The 17,934-nt window shown below is 43.3% G+C and overlaps 2 protein-coding genes across 2 annotated transcripts in view; both read right to left on the reverse strand.

The window, feature by feature from the left end:
- Window positions 1-177: 177 nt before the first annotated feature.
- LOC135540044 (major facilitator superfamily domain-containing protein 4A-like) lies at window positions 178-7,926 on the reverse strand. Its single transcript, XM_064966357.1, has 10 exons — window positions 7,381-7,926; window positions 3,107-3,305; window positions 2,670-2,924; window positions 2,290-2,419; window positions 1,882-1,997; window positions 1,613-1,786; window positions 1,051-1,198; window positions 904-974; window positions 703-823; window positions 178-617 (listed from the first exon to the last, which is right to left on the reverse strand). Exons 1-10 carry the CDS (start codon window positions 7,611-7,613, stop codon window positions 571-573), a joined length of 1,494 nt encoding a protein of 497 aa, XP_064822429.1. The 5' UTR covers window positions 7,614-7,926; the 3' UTR covers window positions 178-570.
- A 335-nt stretch (window positions 7,927-8,261) lies between these two features.
- Window positions 8,262-17,934, reverse strand: part of LOC135540047 (cyclin-dependent kinase 18-like) — a 62,010-nt gene continuing 52,337 nt past the window's right edge. Inside the window, exons 7-16 of the mRNA XM_064966360.1 lie at window positions 17,480-17,574; window positions 17,303-17,365; window positions 16,609-16,732; window positions 16,022-16,142; window positions 11,757-11,854; window positions 11,536-11,641; window positions 11,406-11,448; window positions 11,222-11,312; window positions 11,017-11,094; window positions 8,262-10,666 (exon numbers count right to left, since the gene is read on the reverse strand). Coding sequence (XP_064822432.1) covers window positions 10,632-10,666; window positions 11,017-11,094; window positions 11,222-11,312; window positions 11,406-11,448; window positions 11,536-11,641; window positions 11,757-11,854; window positions 16,022-16,142; window positions 16,609-16,732; window positions 17,303-17,365; window positions 17,480-17,574 — 854 coding nt within the window. The 3' untranslated portion in view covers window positions 8,262-10,631. The remainder of the gene's footprint in view (window positions 10,667-11,016; window positions 11,095-11,221; window positions 11,313-11,405; window positions 11,449-11,535; window positions 11,642-11,756; window positions 11,855-16,021; window positions 16,143-16,608; window positions 16,733-17,302; window positions 17,366-17,479; window positions 17,575-17,934) is intronic.

Raw genomic sequence — 17,934 nt, forward strand, 5'->3', positions numbered from 1 at the left:
CGGGTCACTGTCTACATGAAAGCTCTATAAGACATGGAGCAGTAAGGATCCAGCAGGACACCAGCTGCCGTTGAGTTTGAATAAACAGCATGCCAATGGAGGAAGCTTTGGTCTCCACCTGTTCATGGCTTTACACTGTGTCATGGGTCAGAGAGCATTTAAAAAGACATGAACAAGTTAACATCTACTCTCCCAACTCCTGGTTTATGAATGCTACAGTCATGGTCAGACAGGTAGTGCATAAAACATTTCCCAGTTCAAAAACATACAATACTGTCTCCACTCAAATACTGCTTAGAATGATAAATTGGAAGATGTATTTTGGTATATATGGCCAGCTGAATCAATCAGATTGTTTGATCTGGGGGGAGGGGGGGGGGGGGTAGGTAGTCTTTGCGTTTAACTTGATTGTCTGGGTGTTGAGAGCCGGATGAAAGGAGCAGAGGGACTGAAGTCTAACATTAGACTGTCTTTCCTCCAGCCATTTTAAACATTTGGGTCATTTCTGTTTTTCCGTCATTTGTTTAAACAGTCCTCTATTTCCATTGATTCTTCCTCACGGCCTCTCCATTACTCACTTGAAGGCTTCTCTGTCATGGCGATTTCCTTACTAGTGGCTGTGGAGGGAAATAAATACGATTTGAGATTTAGTTGACTAAAATAGTTTCCTCACAACCTGTTGATGTATGTGTGAGTGTGTACCTGCTTGGGAGCTCCTGTGTAGATGCTGGATGTAGATTAGGCCCAGGAATACTGTGAATCCGATGCAGGATGATATCATACCAACCAACATGAAACTATAACTGCCTTTACTGTGGATCAACTGAAGAGAGAAAGACGCATTACACCTAGAGAACATAGGCTAGCCTATTCACAGAGCAGTAACCCCCCTGAGTTCCTTACCTGTCCTGTGAGAAGCTGCAGCACCATCTCTCCTGTACCAGCACTGGTCACCAGGACAGTAGTGGCACACCCTAAGATAGGGAGAGGACACTTTACCCTTTAACATTTAAATACAAGCATTCTTACTGTGTGTGTGTGCGCACATACCTTTATAGTTGACCATGTCTTCTGTGAGGGCCACCATGCAGGGGAACACACTGCTGATGAAGAGGCCTAACACACACGTCCCCATGAAGAGGAACACAGGGCTGGAGTACAGGATCAACAGCAGACACTGCACCACCATCATCCCTGCCTGAAACACAGAGAGAGGGAGGGAGCGCAGGACAGCGGAGGTAAATTATTTATTTTCACATGGTCATATCATGTCCATGCCTTTTCCCCTAAATGTTGTAAGGACATCAGCATATCTACCACCTGTAATCTATACACTTGTTAAGTATCTATATGCTTGCTATGCATTTCGCATGACACAAAATAACATTGATGCAGATATGTATAACTATTTGAATTCAAATTGCGTTTCTTGCTCTTCACGTGTGCATGGATGCATTGTGTGTGTGTATACTGTGCGTGTGCAAGAAAGCCATCCACTGGACTGTTTTAAAAACACCCATCAAATACGTCATCTCTCAAATAACATCTGTTTTAAAAGCAGTTTCACTTCACTACTCATACAGTATGCAAAAACACAAGTGTATGTCCGTACCAGGCTGACCGAGATGAGTCGTTGTTGTGTGTATCTGTATGACAGATATATAGATGCCAGTCTGCCCGCAGTGACAGATGCCCAGAACACACTGGTCAGACAGCCTGCCGTCTTGTGAGGCAGAGAGAGGGGAGGAGACACTGCGTAGGTGTAAATGAATCCTGTGTAAGAACCCTATGTAAGAGAACACATCTGTATGTTAGAAGGCTGATGGTGATCGTTAGCACTAACAGTCGTGTGTGTTGGGGGGGGTCAAGGTTCAGTCTCACTATTATGCCATCAGTGATGAAGAGCACGGCTCCGGCCAGAATGTAGAGGAGGAAATAGGAGGCAGGGCGATCCTTCACATCAGCATAGTTACAGCAGCCAAACAAACCCCCGTGACCTGGATGGACAGCACAGGAAGGTTTAGTTAAGGGGTCTTCAACCCCACACCTGTAGCGCTACAGGTTGTGCAGGCTTTTATTCCAGCCCAGCACTAGCCATGTTTTAGTTGGTGAGACATTTGGAGATGGGGCTGTATGGGATTCTACCCTGGCAGCCATTGTATATATTTGAGGAGGGGGGGGTCTTTCCTTGGGTTGTGTGAATGTGTGGGAGGGTTTAACACGGGATCTGTGGAGGTGTGAGGGGAGCATTGTGAGGCTTACCCTGAGTTGGGTAAGGGGTGGTCTTACCCTGGATATTGTGGTCCTGTTGGTTCTTCTGTGAGTTTTTCTCCTTGTCCAGTAGACGTGGGCTGTGGTTCGAGCAGGGGAACAGCCTCTCACGATACATCAACACATACACTGCTACTGGTACAGGCAGCTAGAGAGAACACGCACGCAGTTGTAAAAAATAAAACACATCTCTCTCTGTGACTCCCTCGTTACGGTCTATGCAAAAGAGCCATTTCAGTGATAGAGGAAGCCTGCCCTGCAGAACAATCTCCCTTTTGTTTTGCTATTCAAATATACCAGTCACTACTGCTAACCTGCAGCTACAGTATCAACCTACAACACCAACCTACAGCCACATCACCACAATCCAATTGCTAACAAAGTGTTCATACACTTACATTGATAAGAGCCATGATCCAGAATGCGTAGGACACATTGGTGGTGATGATGCCCTCTGTGTGGAGGTGGTAGTGGTGGGATACGTTGTGCAGAGGGGTTGTCCCCTTACCTGCCAGGTAGCTGCGGAGGTGATGGAGGTCAGTGGAGGAGTTGGCTGTCATGTTCCCCCCCAGAACACAACTCCCCTCTGACAGGAATGGGTCTGCTACCAGGGGACTGACCAACGCTCCCAGCCCTATGAAGAAATGCAGGACCTGGGTAGAAGACAGGGAGGAATGGGAGAGAAAGAAAGGTAAATGTAGGGGGGTATGGTGGGAGAAGGAGAGAAAATGACCACCTGTTCTTTGAATCATCTTTGCATAATTTGTGATCAAAATACCCCTGACCCCCATTACTTTCTCCTCCCCCTCATCCCTTCCTCCTGCCTCTCCCTGACCTGTAGGAAAATGGCTGAGTCTTTCTGGTAGAGCTTCACCAGCTGCAGGTTTGCGATAGTGTCAATCACCCCCATTGCCGTGCCGGATATCGCCATGGCAACAGCCAGCATCAGCACATGGTGGCAAAGTGGGATGATGGCAAACACCACGGAGATGACAAGACTGGAGACGAAGAGAGCTGAGAGGGAGCAGCGGAGCCTGGAAAGGGGTGGGGGGGAGAGAGAGGATATTAGAGCACTCTTTTGGGTAATAGTGGCTTTTGGGAAATAACTTTTCATTTAACTACAATTTATAGCTCCCTCTGTTTGATTGAATTGAGCACCCTTACTGACCCTCTCTCTCCACTTCCAGTCTCATCTGGTCTGCCATCCAGGAAGCGACGGGACCCAGACCTCTTTAGCCCGGTGCTAGAGGCAACTCCATGGAGGGGTAGATGAGGGGCTGTTTTCCAGCTTTGCTAACGTGGGCAGTATTGTAGCTGGAATGTCACCTTGACCCAATACCTAGGTAAGAGCCATTTATTTACCTGGTTTATCAGACCCCCTGAGGCACCTACAGCAGGAGACGCCTTATCTACACTGCTGCCTTGCCAACTTTCCACTAACTGTGTAGTGGCCTCAGTAGTAATGTTCTGTTCAACAAGTTGCAATTAAAAACAGAATGTAAATCTCTATTTTTTTCTAGGTCTCTCCCTCCCCCACGTCTCTCGCGCTCTTCTCACCATTTTCTCTCTCTCCTCTCTATCTCTTCAGCTCTGATACAGGTGTATGTGTATTTAAAACACCAGTCATCTGGCAGTAGCTCAGGAAACATATCGGAGCAGAACTATTGGACTGGAGATATGAAGGTCACAAGGACAGACAGATACATTTGGTTCAAACAAACGTAATTAGTATAGGAACAATATTTCCAGTTGTCAGAGGGAAATCATTTGTTATATTCTGGGGTGGTGAGAGAGCAAAATACTCAACTTTCCAATTCATGAGCATCACTGAGATTCACACTCAGCCAGGCTCAAGGCCTTGTTGGCAACGACACGTATACTGAACATAAGTCATTGCATGGGCATCTCGGCCTTCACAGCTAACGTCCATTTGGAGAGCGTAAACTGGGGAGTTTGAGTCGTTCAGTCAGAGTTTCCTCTTGATTGCTAGCAATAGCATAAATGCTTTGTTTAACAGTTATCTGACAAAGGTATTGATGTGAGTTTGTGTCTCCCCACACATTTTTTTTCACCATATCAATTGCGGCCTCCGGCCGGTAATATAAGAGTGTTCTGCGATAGTGTGTGATTTCATAGCGTAGCAAGCCTAGCCATTCCTTGTGGGAATGATTCAAGTGTAATGGTCAAGTGCAGCTTTTACCCATGATCTGAGGGTGCTCTCTGGTTGAATTTAACGTTAAGCACAGTACAATGATTGAGATACAAAGACGATATTATAATATATATTTTGTTGTATTTTTTTTCTGGATTTATATCAGGCAAAGCCACATGGGGTCGCGACCCCTAGTTTGGGAACCACTGCCTTAACCTTTTTTAAACGGACTATCATATTTGTGGATTAATTCAGACTATTAATACACTTAACAAAAATATAAAATGCAACATGAAACAATTTCATTCAATTCAAAGATTTACTGAGTTACAGTTCATATAAGGGAGTCAGTCAATTGAAATAAATTAGACCCTAATCTATGGATTTCACATGACTAGGGTAACAGATATACATGTGTTGGTCACAGATACCGTAATAAAAGGAAGGTGGGTGAATCAAAAAAACAGTCATGCAGCACGACACATCCTCCTTCGCATAGAGTTGATCAGGCTGTTGATTGTGGCCTGTGCAATGTTGTCCAATTCCTCTTCAATGACTGTGCGAAGTTGCAAGATATTGGCAGGAACTGGAACACGCCGTCATACATGTCGATCCAGAGCATCCTAAACATGCTCAATGTCTGGTGAGTGACTTCCTGGTGGCAAGTAAGGACCTTATGGTAGAGAAGATCATGAGTGATCTGGATGAAAACAAAGATGGCGAAGTGGACTTTCGGGAGTTTGTCATCTTTGTTGCTGTGCTGACCGTGGCCTGTAACAAGTTTTTTTGTAGAGAGCCTGAATGAATGAGTTCGGAAACAGTCTGTGATCTTGGCTTTCTACTCCTTATTCCTGGTTAAAAAACAAACTTTCAAAGCTTTCATTTGATTGAAATAACTATATCATCGAAGAACTGGGACATTTTCAGCTTCCAGGAATTGGGTACAGATCCTTTCGCCATGGGGCAGGGCATTATCATGTTGAAACATGAGGTGATGGCGGATTAATGGAATGACAATGGGCCTCAGGATCTCATCACTGTATCTCTGTGCATTCAAATTGCCATCAGTAAAATGCTATTGTGTTCCTTGTCCATAGCTTATGCCTTCCTGCCCATACCATAACCCCACCACCACGGGGCACTCTGTTCAAAAGGCTGACATCAGCAAACCACTCGTCCACACAATGCCACACATGCTGTCTGCCATCTGGCCGGTACAGTTGAAACCGGGATTCATCCATGAAGAGCACACTTCTCCAGCGAGCCAGTGGCCATCGAAAGTGAGCATTTGCCCACTGAAGTAGATTGCGACGCCGAACTGCAATCAGGTTAAGACCCTGGTGAGGATGGCGAGCATGCAGATGAGCTTCCGAGACGGTTTCTGACCGTTTGTGCAGACATTCTTCAGTTGTGCAAAGCCACAGTTTCATCAGCTGTTTGGGTGGCTGGTATCAGACAATCTAGCAAGGTGCTTACTAACAGGGATGTAAACAAATCTGTCCACAAAATGAGAGAAATAAGCTTTTTGTGCGTATGGACATTTTTTGGGATCCTTTATTTCTGTTTATGTATAATGAGCATTCCAGTAATATCACAAGTTAATTGACACGTGAAAACTCAAGAAAATAGCAACTCTACAGAGCGCAATGACTACAATAAATGGCTAAATTACTTCCGGACACAAAGGGTCCATAATAGCGCTGCCCATGCTGCCACAGAAGCTAAAATGGCACAGATAAAGATCACCCCTCTATCTCTATGGCCTGTTACAAGCATATCTGCCCTCATTGGCTAGAATGGTCCCACCTGATCTCGCCTCCCATCTTTGAGGACGCATTTCCATTGTTAGAGTGGTCACTGTCTCATCAATGTTATAGGACCAGGGGAATTCAATTCTTACCCTATGAGGTCCAGAGCCTGCTGGTTTCCTGTTCTACCTGATAATTAATTGCACCCACCTGGTGTCCCAAATCTAAATCAGTTCATGATTAGAGAGGAACAATGAGAATAAGAAAAAGCAGTGGAACTGGCTTCGAGGTCCAGAGCTGAGTTTGAGGCCATCTTTGTCATAGAGCAGTTCTGGTGGTAACCGTCAGATCCGCTGGGCCATATTTAGCCTGCATAAATTATTATTTGGCTAATAATGGGGGCCTCAACATAAAAGGGCGGGTGTGTAATAGATGCTGGGCAGTTTCTGGTCCCAGTCTGTACCTGCATAAACCTAGCTGACAACTCAACTCCATGATGAACTCCAACGGAGTTGAGCAGAGACCAGGCTTTGTGGAATTCAGCTCCGACTACATCGGTTTGCCCAAGGTCAATACTTCCAAAAATGTCAATAATTAAATGCTTACCTTGTACCTATGTTTGTCCTCTGTATTTGCGTGCGTGCCTTTGTTTGCTGAAATATATACTTTTAAAATAAACATTTAATCAAATCAACCAATGACTGTTTGCTCATTGCTGCTGCTCTAAGATGGCAACAAGGATATAGTCTGGTTGTATTTGATTAAGGTTTTATTAAAAAGTATGGATTTCAGTAAACTAATCATAACACTACAGAGGACAAACATAGGTACAAGGTAAGCGTTTCATGGTACAATTATTGTAAGTATTGACTTGGGGTGAATGTAGTCCAAGCTGAATTCTACAAAGCCTTGTCTCTGCTCAACTCCATTGGTGGAGTTCATCAGAAACTGGGTGCAATTTGTTTTTTTCCCTAGCACTAACTACAAGGCTGATTCAAGTAATCAAAGCTGGATGAGGAGTTGGTTATTTGAATCAATCCAAACGTGCACCCAGGGAGGGGGGACCAGGACCGAGTTTGGGAAACCCTGGGCTAGCTTAACCTTCACCGAATTCCTCGAACCTATGTAAATGATCCTTACCTGCTACGAGAAGTAAATTCTGACATTAACTGTATACCATCTAGTCAAAACCAGACAGCTTTCACTCACGTCTTCTTGAAGAGTCCTCCTAGGGCGCTCCCCAGCATGAGGAAGAGCTGTTGGGCGAAGAAGACCCAAGTGATCTGCTGCAGAGTGGACTGAGTCTGACACCTCAAGTCCAGGATGGTCGGCCCCAAGAACGCGATACACAGCCCGAAACTGAAGAACACGCTCCAGTAAGTCAGTGTGTGCTGCCAGTGTCCCTTGAACAGAGCCCAGACACGATCATCTACTAACATCATCTCGTTGTTGCGTGATGAACGCTGGAGCAGGTTATGGTTTCATTGGGAGGAAGGTTTTAAGAATCTTTAAGCGCGCCGACAACACAACCCTTGACGTTTGTGTAAGTGGACTGGCAAAGTTGGGATGCCTGCATATGGCTAGCATATATGGTTGTTAAGGAGAGTTGATAAACTTTTATTTGCCTTCCAGTCACGTCACGCTGATAAACCTGTCGAACTAGCAGTGCCCTCCCCTGGAAACCGATGTCCATCAGTTAACTGTGCCGCAGTGTAGGAGACTAGGACATCTTCCACGGCGATGTGAAGTGTCATGATTTACACGTTATTTTCCGTGTAATGCATTTGTATGGATGACTACATTTTCTGGATCTCTTTATGAAATATATCTGTAGACCTGTCTATTTGGCCTCTGTTGTGGATCTAGCGCCACCTGTCGGTCCTCATGGTCTCAATAGGTAGATTAGTCAATATACAAAGGATCATAAGTGACAAAATAAGGATGATTAGATAGCCAAAGTGGTATTAAAGACAGATTGGGAATTGTGGTAAGGCCTGTTGAACACTTCAAATATTCTCTTTCTTTTCAATCATAATGGAAGACACTCAGACTGTATTGTATACTGTATTAGAACTTAATGAGAGCTAGTCAATGTTCTACAGAGTGATATAATGTATTCATTTATTTGTTATTTCTTATTTGATCACTTTTGGCTTCTTGGCAGTCACAATACATTCAGTTTCTGGTTTTAATGATAGCGCAGTAAACAAATCACACAAGAATATCACATTTCATACAAAATCTAAATATACTTGTCTTTTATAAAACATTTAGACATCTACAGTCATTTAATAGAGTCTTCTCTTGTTTCATCTGGCATAAAAATTCACTGAGAAAGAACATGAAAACATCTGTTAAAATACATATTTCTTTTCATTACAGTACTTAAAATATCTTAATTTACCACAACAAAACACATACAATAATACTTCTGCCTCATGCGTTGCTAAAATAGAGAGGGGAAGTTTTAAAGTGTAACACACATATCACCATCTCCCAGTGGATCCCAATGATTTTACATGGCTTCACTCTCACCTTCTTTCCTTCATGACCACTGACAGTGTCCACCATATTGCTTTCACCTCTTCAATTCTTTCAGTTTGGGGGTGAGAAAGCAAAGGACACATGGAAAGGTAGCTCTATAAGAGTATTGGCTTCTTCTCCCGTGTGCGGTAAAGCTAACTGCATCGCATTAGTCTAAAGTGGCTTCTTTTCCTTGTCTCCTTTACTTCATCAGATGTGAAAGTGCTGGGCAGACAGCTTTTAGCAGATTCACGGTAGGCATGGACAGAAGGAATGGAAAGGGAGAAGTAGAAATGGCGAAAAGAGAAGAGGTCAGTGAAACATGCAGAGTGATTGGTTGGCTTGGATGTCTGCATGGGGCTGAGGGGACTTCCTGAGTAGGAGAATGGGAGAGAGTTCCTGGTCAGTCCCCAGAATCAGCAGTGGGAATCCAGTGTGTTACTAACATTACAGTAGAATGCTAATATTCATGGGTTGCACATTTCGTCACTATTGTTTTGAACCTTCATTTTATGGTTGATGCCCGACTGCACATCAGAGAATGGACATTAACCTTCTTATGACGGTATAAAAGGTCAGCCATTTTGGCAAGGGAGTTGATAAGCCAGTTCTGTGATAAGATATTGTGTAAAACAATGAATTTGAAGATTATCTGCACAGTATGTTTATCTAACTAGCCAACCATTTTAAGTGGAATGATTCCAATATTTTGTCAAATTAACTGTCAATATGCCAACATTCCATACAAACAATTCTGTCAATCAATAGCCATACCCTGACAAGTTGCAAATGCAACAAGTGATTTTGTATCATATAACACTCATAGCTTTTGAAGGAATCAATCATTTAGACATTTATTGTCTGTTTATATAATGTAATAATATTCTTTCTATAGGCTATTTATAGAGAATTGGTTAAAAAAAATCCCCATAAATGGTATAATTTATATGACAAGCTCATTCTCAGAAACCTTGTCTGTATCCATTCTCTGGTGTTGGGAGCATGAGAGGATCAGATATGTTTGTTCATCTAACTTTTATTTAACCAGGAAAGACCTTTGAGGTTGACCACGATACAAACTAGATCTATCTACTCAATGTTTTCTGAAGCTAGCCAGCTTCAGTTAGCTTCCAATTCCAGCTTGGGCTTCAACCGTTCTACAATATTGCTCGTCCGCCTGCCGCTAACCCTAGCAGGGTTGTAACTGTGTGTGCATGTGACTAGTCGAATCCTTCATTGAGACAATGTTGAAACATCAATTCATGGGCAAGTCAGTGCCACATTTTCATTTGTGCCAAAATCAAAATTCAGCAGGATATTATTTGAAATGGACTTTCAGAAGTGACGTTTTGATTGATTTCTTTGGTGTGGTTATCAATGCATGAGCACATTCTCCCCACTCCATCAATAAAATACTTTTATAAAGTCATACAACATTTTTACTGTGTTGTGATGTTTTAAATGCATTTGTCATTAATAAAATGTGATAGGTATTTTAACATTTGGATTTTTTACACGCAAACATTTGACTAATAAAATATTTAATCCGTTGTCTTCCTCAAATGAAGTGGATGATGCAATCTTTGAGGGAGAGGGAATCTGATTTCATTGGTCCTTAACTCGTGGCTCAGACACTTAAATGTCTTTTCGTTAGACTGGCCCAGAGCAGGCTAGATCTGAAGGGTTAGTTGACATAAACATGTACCTGGCTAAAAGGTGAGACACTTTCGTGGTACCAGTTACCCAAGTTGAACTCAGAGGAGACCTCGCTAACTCCTCAAACTACATTCGTAGTATAGGGCTCTGGATATGACCTCCATGTTTGTATTTGTGTTTGTATGGGGGCATTGGTGTGTGTTTGTCTTCAAATCCGATTCCTCCTTGAGGCTTTCTTAGAATAGACTCTCCCAGTCTGCACCCCTCTGGCTGGTCATCCTTTAGAATATGCTCTGTCTTCTGTTCTTTCCTCGACCTGGGTTTGGTAAAGAGAACACGGGCATGACATGACTGAACATGACCTGGGTTTGGTAAAGAGAACACGGGCATGACATGACTGAACATGACCTGGGTTTGGTAAAGAGAACACGGGCATGACATGACTGAACATGACCTGGGTTTGGTAAAGGGAACACGGGCATGACATGACTGAACATGACCTGGGTTTGGTAAAGAGAACACGGGCATGACATGACTGAACATGACCTGGGTTTGGTAAAGAGAACACGGGCATGACATGACTGAACATGGTTTATTTCCAGTAGTAGTTTTGTATTGTTGTGATGGTTTATGGACGTAATGTGTTGCACTGTGTTGAGAATGTACCTGGAGGCTGGAACACTGAGCTGCGGTGGCCTGGGTCTTTCTGCAGTTGAATCTCTCTGAGGGAAAACACTGAGGAGGCTAAGGTGGGGGGTGAGAAATATTGGTCAATGCTGTTTTCTGCACATAATGCACAAAACAAATTGCCACTTAATACATAATCCTCAGCACATGACTGATGTCAAATACATCTGTGTGTGTGTCTTACTGTCTACGAGGCTGTGGATGTTCTCTCCCAGGCTGAGGAAGTAGGGGTGTCTAAGAGATGCTTCAGCCGAGACTCTGGTCCTAGTGTCATACTGAAATAAAACAGAGATTCACACTTAAAACCAGAATAGCAGTTTGGTATACAACACTAGTGGTTACAGGTTGGTGTAGGAGTGGTTTCTTACCAGGAGTAGAGCAGTAAGCATGTCAATCCCCTCACTATCCAGCCTGGAGAAGAAACACAGTACTTGTTTAGTTGTGATTTATGTTACATGAGCAAGTGGTTGGTAAGTGGTCTTATTGTGGTTGTGTAACCTGGGCACGTGGTTGATGAGTGGTTGAGGTCTGTACTGGGAGAACATGTAGGATCTGAACTCATCATTATTGGAGATACCTGGCCAGCTGTCCTCGGTTGGTGTACCTGAGAGAGACGGGAGAGGGTCATTCTTCATATTCTATGTCTGTATGTATTTGAATCCTCACTACTTACCCCAGCAAGATGGCTTGCTGTGGTGTAAATGAAAGAATATAATTACCAATGAGTCTGAAGACTAAGTGCAGCTCCTCCTTCACTGTGGAGCCGGGGAACATGGGACGACCCGTCGCCATCTCAAATAGAATACATCCCACGCCCCTTTTAACACACAGAAAGCACAGACACACATGATTTAAATGGAAAGTGAAGGGGAACGTTCGACATTGCAGCCGACTTTAAAGTTGAGTCAAGACTGATCTACAAATCACCTTGCGTCATAAATAAATACTCAGTATTGTTTGTAGGTCAGTCAGTCACCATTTACCCATGATGCATCATGGATTTGCTGCTCACAAACACAGCCAAATTTATCTTTGGAGACTAATGCCTGAAGGGAGGCGGTAATGGTGGTAGTGTCTTAAAAATGAAAGGAGAGCCGCACTCTAGGAGCTCAGATGCAATAATGTAATAACCTAATAACCAACGTTTCGACAGAAGTGCTCTCTTCATCAGGGTATAATGACAAACACTGTGGGTCACTAGTTTTATATAGTGTCAAAGGACACACACAGGTGTCTAATCATGGCTGGGTGTGGCCTGATATCATTGGTTAATCTTCAGATATAAAAACAACATTCCAAAAACATAAATGGATAGCATACGATCATAGATACAATTCAGCCACATAGGACTACAAACATTTACAATAGCAAATCACAATCACAAGAAAGTCTTCAGATCAATGTCTACATTGAGTCCGAAGGGAGCAAGGGTCTTTAAATCAAAGATCAAGGCAGCCTCTTGTTTTAACAAATTGTTTTGGTCACCCCCTCTCCTAGGGAGGGTGACATGTTCGATGCCGATATAACGTAGGGACGAAATCGAGTGGTTTGCTTCCAAAACGTGGGCTGCAACTGGGTAAATCGAGTTTTTGCACCTAATGGTGCTACAATGCTCCGCGATTCGTACTTTTAAATCGCGCTTTGTTTTACCCACATCATTTTTTCCATAAGGACAAGTTATAGGATAACTGCCTTAGTGGAGCACGTGATAACACCTTTGATTGGGATCTGTATCCCTGTTTGGGGGTGTTTGAAGGATCTACATTTACCAGTTAATCTCTGAGATTTCTGCCCCGCAAGAATATGATCAAAGGAGGGTCGAAAACGCATTACCGATACTGTCATCGGATCTTAGAATGTGCCAATATTTGTGAACGATTTCCTTAATTTGTTCAGAGCACTTTGAATAGCGGGTTAGAACGCAAGAATGCTTCTTTTTGCGAGACTGTCCTTGAAAAAGGTCATGTCTCGGTTTGTTTTGAATTTTCTCAATGGCAGTATTAATCTGACCATTTTTGTACCCCCTCTACTTTAATTTTCTTTGCGTCTCTTTCTGTCGAAATGTGATTCGTTTTTTGCTAATTCTTTTGATTCGACAGAATTGGCTGTAGAGCAAACAGTTGTCACCTGATTCCCTTGAAAAACAATCAGCCCTCAACAAACTGTTACGGTCAGTAGGTTTCCTGCAAAGATCAGTGTATAGAACATTATCCTCACAGAAGATCAAGGAAAATATTTGACGCGTGTCAGATTGCATAGTAAATCTCAGATGATCAGAACAAGATTTAAGAAAAGCATGGAATGCCTGGAGCTCTTTGGCATCACACCTCCATCAATATGCCGTTGCCAAATAATGATGTTCGGCAAGAAAGTATTTTTGAGAGGATTGAAAATTGACTGTTTTTCCATGTAACCCACATAGAAATTAGCATAGTTAGGAGCCATGGGGGATCCCCTAGCAGTACCCTGCGTCTGAATAAAGAAGTAATGAAACATGAAGTAGGTGTGTGTGTCTACTATTTCAGCCAATGTTATAAAGCATGCACTGGAAGGTATCACGTTGCAGAAGAAAATGTTCCATAGCTTCAATACCGCCCTCGTGTGGATTATTAATGTATAATAACTCAACATCAAAAGTTACTAACAAGGTATTCTCAGGGAGAGGATCAAGAGATTCAATGATAGAGATCATACTGCTGGTGTCCTTTACCAAGGAGGGGAGCTGTTCTGCAAGTGGTCTAATCAAAAAGTCAACAAAAAATGATAAAGGTGCCGTTTCTGCATCAATGCCTGCTACAATAGGGCGCCCTGGAGGTTTTGGAACATTCTTGTGTAATTTCGGCAAAGTATAAAAAGTAGCAATCTTAAGTGTTGAATAGCCAAAAAGTTATGTTATTTTTTGGTTATCTGACCAGAACTTAAATACCCATCTAAGACGGTAAAGATCGTGTTCTGAAATTGGGAAGTAGGGTAATTTCTGAGTTTCTTGTAAAAGGTGTTGTCAAGAAGTTGTCTGACACTCCTATACATAAACAGTCCTATCCATTAGTACAACCAACCCACCCTTATCAGCAGGGGGGTAAGGACTGACATAACGGATTGTAAATCAAACAAAGCTTGTTTTTCATCCTTAGATAAATTCTGGAAAGATATGTACTCCTGTTTGTTCTTAAGGAACTGAACAACATATTATTCAACGAGTCTGCAATATGTCTCAATAGAGTGATTGTGATTTGGATGGAGGTACAAAATACTTCTAAAAGGAGTCAGAGTACCTGCAGGTGAGCAACCTACTTGTTCAGTAGAAACATCATGATTAGGGTAGCTAAAGTATTCCCTTAAACAGATGTTTCTTAACTTGAACATGTCTACCTTAACATCGAAATCGTTGCACTGAGTTGTAGGCACAAAGGATAACCCTTCATAAATGTGCAGGGCTCAATATCTTGCTTGTTAAATTGAGGACACTCAGTCCCGTGGGTTCTGGGACCGTGTAAACGGTCCCCTCTGGTAGTGTCTCCATGGAAATAACAAAACCCTGGAGACACACACACACACACACACTGATGGAATCATAACATTACATCACATGGGAGCCAGCATGCACACACGCAGACTTGTTTTGCTAAACTTGTGGGGACACACAATAGACTCCCGTTCAAAATCCTATTTTCCCCAACCTTAACCCTCAACCGAACTCCTAAATATATCCTTTAACCCCTAACACTAATTCTAAACCTAAACCCCTTAGAAATAGCCTTTTTCCTTTTTTGGGGGTTTGTTTACTATTCTTATGGGGACTTCTGGTCCACATAAGTATAGTTAAAAATGTCCACACACACTAATCTGCCCCACCCCTGCACACACACACACACACAGCAAGAGGTTCGTCGGTAGAACAGAGACACAGACACACATCAAAGACTGTGTGTAGGGATCACGAGCAGGCCTGTGTAAGAGGCAGGGTGTCCGAGTACACTGCTTCCCTTTGTTTATCACTGAGGGTGTCTGCGCCGATGGAGACCCATCCACTGATGAAAGGAATGTTTTGCAAATGAGTTTATGAAAGGTTCTGTATTGTTGTGTTGCTGGATAATAGCCTTTGGAGATTCAAGGTTAATGAATGTGATGCAGAAATGATCACCATGGTGATTGCTCACATCAAGAGTGGTGGCTTACATGCGAGTTAAGTAAAGGAACAGCTTAGCTATGTTGCTGTGATGATTCATAGTGTGGTAAACATATCTAATCAAAACATGTTCTCCCTCATTTAGGTTTTCACTCTGGTAGTGTTAATGTCCCCTGCTGGATGACTGAGGTTGTAAGTAACAAGAACATTTCCCAGGATGTAGACATATCTGATAATGGCAGTAAACTTAAATTCTTGTTAATCTAACTGCACTGTCCAATTTACAGTAGCTATTACAGTGAAAGAATACCATGCTATTGCTTGATGAGACTGTACAGTTTTGAACATGAACAGTTATTAATAAACAAATTAGGCACATTTGGGCAGTCTTGATACAACATTTTGAACATGGATGCAATGGTTCATTGGATCGGTCTAAAACTTTTCACACCCACTGCTGCCATATAGTGGCCAAAATCTAAATTGCACCTGGGCTGGAATAATACATGATGGCCTTTCTCTTGCATTTCAAAGATGATGGTAGAAAAACAACATGTGTTTCCCCTTTTGTATTGTGTTATATTTTCCTACATTCCTTTCACATTTCCACAAACTGCAAAGTGTTTCCTTTTAAATGGTACCAAGAAAATGTATACATTGCTTCAGGGCCTGAGCTACAGGCAATTAGATTTGGGTATGTCATTTTAGTCGAAAATTGAAAAAAAAGAGAGGCCGATCCTTAAGGGGTTTTAAACAATGTGACACTGAGTAGGTTTGTTGAAATGCCTCTGTCTCTGTGAGTCAGAATGGAGGTGTGTGTGTGTGCGCGTGTGTGCGTGTGTGGAATTTACTCACCACATGTCGATGGGTGTAGAGTACTCTGTGGTACCCAGCAGTACTTCAGGGGGGCGGTACCATAGAGTCACCACCTCATTGGAGTAGGTCTTAGTTGGCACAGACTTGGCCCGGGCCAGACCTGACCAATCAAACAAACAGTCATGAGCTGGATCTCAAAGAGGGAGCATTTTATCTACTGATCTGGTTTTCTATCTACATGCAGGATACGTGTTGAAAAGGTTAGGGATAGTATTAGGGCTGGGGCAATACCAATTTCGCAATTTTTGTTTGTATGCCAAGAATAAAAACAGGAAGCAGACCAAACTCTTTGGTCCTTTTAAAAACAATCTGTAGGTAAATTAATGTGTGCTATAGCTTGGAAAATAAATAAATTACTCTGGATGACAACATACTGCTGTTTGGTTCTAACATTAGGGCAGTTTTCCTAAAGAAGTTAAATCGTGTTTTCTTTCCTTGACACGATACTAAAGAGTAACGCGATGGTATCGTCCCAGCCCTAGATAATATAGAGGGAGATCTGTTACTAGGTTACCAATGTCAGTGTATCTGTATGGTGAGACTGTGTGTGTGTGTGTGTGTCATACCGAAGTCTGCTAGTTTGAGCTCTCCCTTGTCGTTGATGAGCAGGTTCTGAGGTTTGAGGTCTCTGTGAAGGATCTTCCTCTTATGGCAGTAGGACAGACCACGTAACAACTGGAACATAAAGATCTATAAAGAGAGAGAGGGGGAGAGAGAGAGAGAGAGAGAGAGAGGGGGGCAGAGAGAGAGAGAGAGAGAGAGAGGGGGGCAGAGAGAGAGAGGGAGAAAGAGAGGGAGGGAAGAAGGAGAGGGGGCGGAGAAGGAGAGGGGGCAGAGGGAGAAGGAGAGGGGGAAGGAGAGGGGGCAGGAGAGGGGGCAGAGAGGGAGAAAGAGAGGGAGAAGGAGAGGGGGCAGAGAGGGAGAAGGAGAGGGGGCAGAGAGGGAGAAGGAGAGGGGGCAGAGAGGGAGAAGGAGAGGGGGCAGAGAGGGAGAAGGAGAGGGGCGGAGAAGGAGAGGGGCAGAGGGAGAAGGAGAGGGGAAGGAGAGGGGGGCAGGAGAGGGGGCAGAGAGGGAGAAAGAGAGGGAGAAAGAGAGGGAGAAGGAGAGGGGGCAGAGAGGGAGAAGGAGGGGAGAAGGAGAGGGGGCAGAGAGGGAGAAGGAGAGGGGGCAGAGAGAGAGAGAAGGAGAGGGGGCAGAGAGAGGGAAACCATAACGTCTCTGTCGGATGATGCTTAACGGTGTTCAGTAGGCTGGACTAACCTTGACATTGTTCATGCACATGAGGTTTCCACAGTTGTCCAGGTACTGTTTCAGATCACTGTCCTGAGAGACACACATGCACACATTTTCAGAACTTTAACTTGTAAGTAAAACAAGCAGATATAACACAGGTTATTATACTGATCATGAAGTATTTGAAAGGTGTGTACTACTCACCAGGTACTCAAAGACTAGAGTGAGGGAGCGTTCTGTGTGTATGATGTCATGCAGCGTGACAATGTTGGCATGTTTTAGGTTCTTCAGTAGAGACACTGCAGAGACGCACAGAGAAAATGGTTGGATGCTGCTCTGGAGGAGTGAGGACATCCTAATGACATTTTAGCGCCACTGGGTGGTAGTGTTCTGCTCCTGAGTTCTTCTGAAAAGCTACTGTAGTAAATCTGAGGCAAAAACCCTGTTGGTACAGTATGTGTTTTGTGAGAAGAGATTAGGAGAGGTTTGATGGTTGTATTACATTTACATTTAAGTCAGTCTCTCTAGATGGACGTGATGCCTCCCACAATGTACCAATGTTCCAGCATACACGTCTGTACTTAGACCGCCGTCAGTTTGGAAGAGAGGGAAGGGTGGAGTAAACGTTTCCTGCCGTAAACGTTTCCAGCAGCTAGCGA

Source organism: Oncorhynchus masou, chromosome 5 (assembly GCF_036934945.1).
Source record: "Oncorhynchus masou masou isolate Uvic2021 chromosome 5, UVic_Omas_1.1, whole genome shotgun sequence".
Classification (NCBI taxonomy): domain Eukaryota; kingdom Metazoa; phylum Chordata; class Actinopteri; order Salmoniformes; family Salmonidae; genus Oncorhynchus; species Oncorhynchus masou.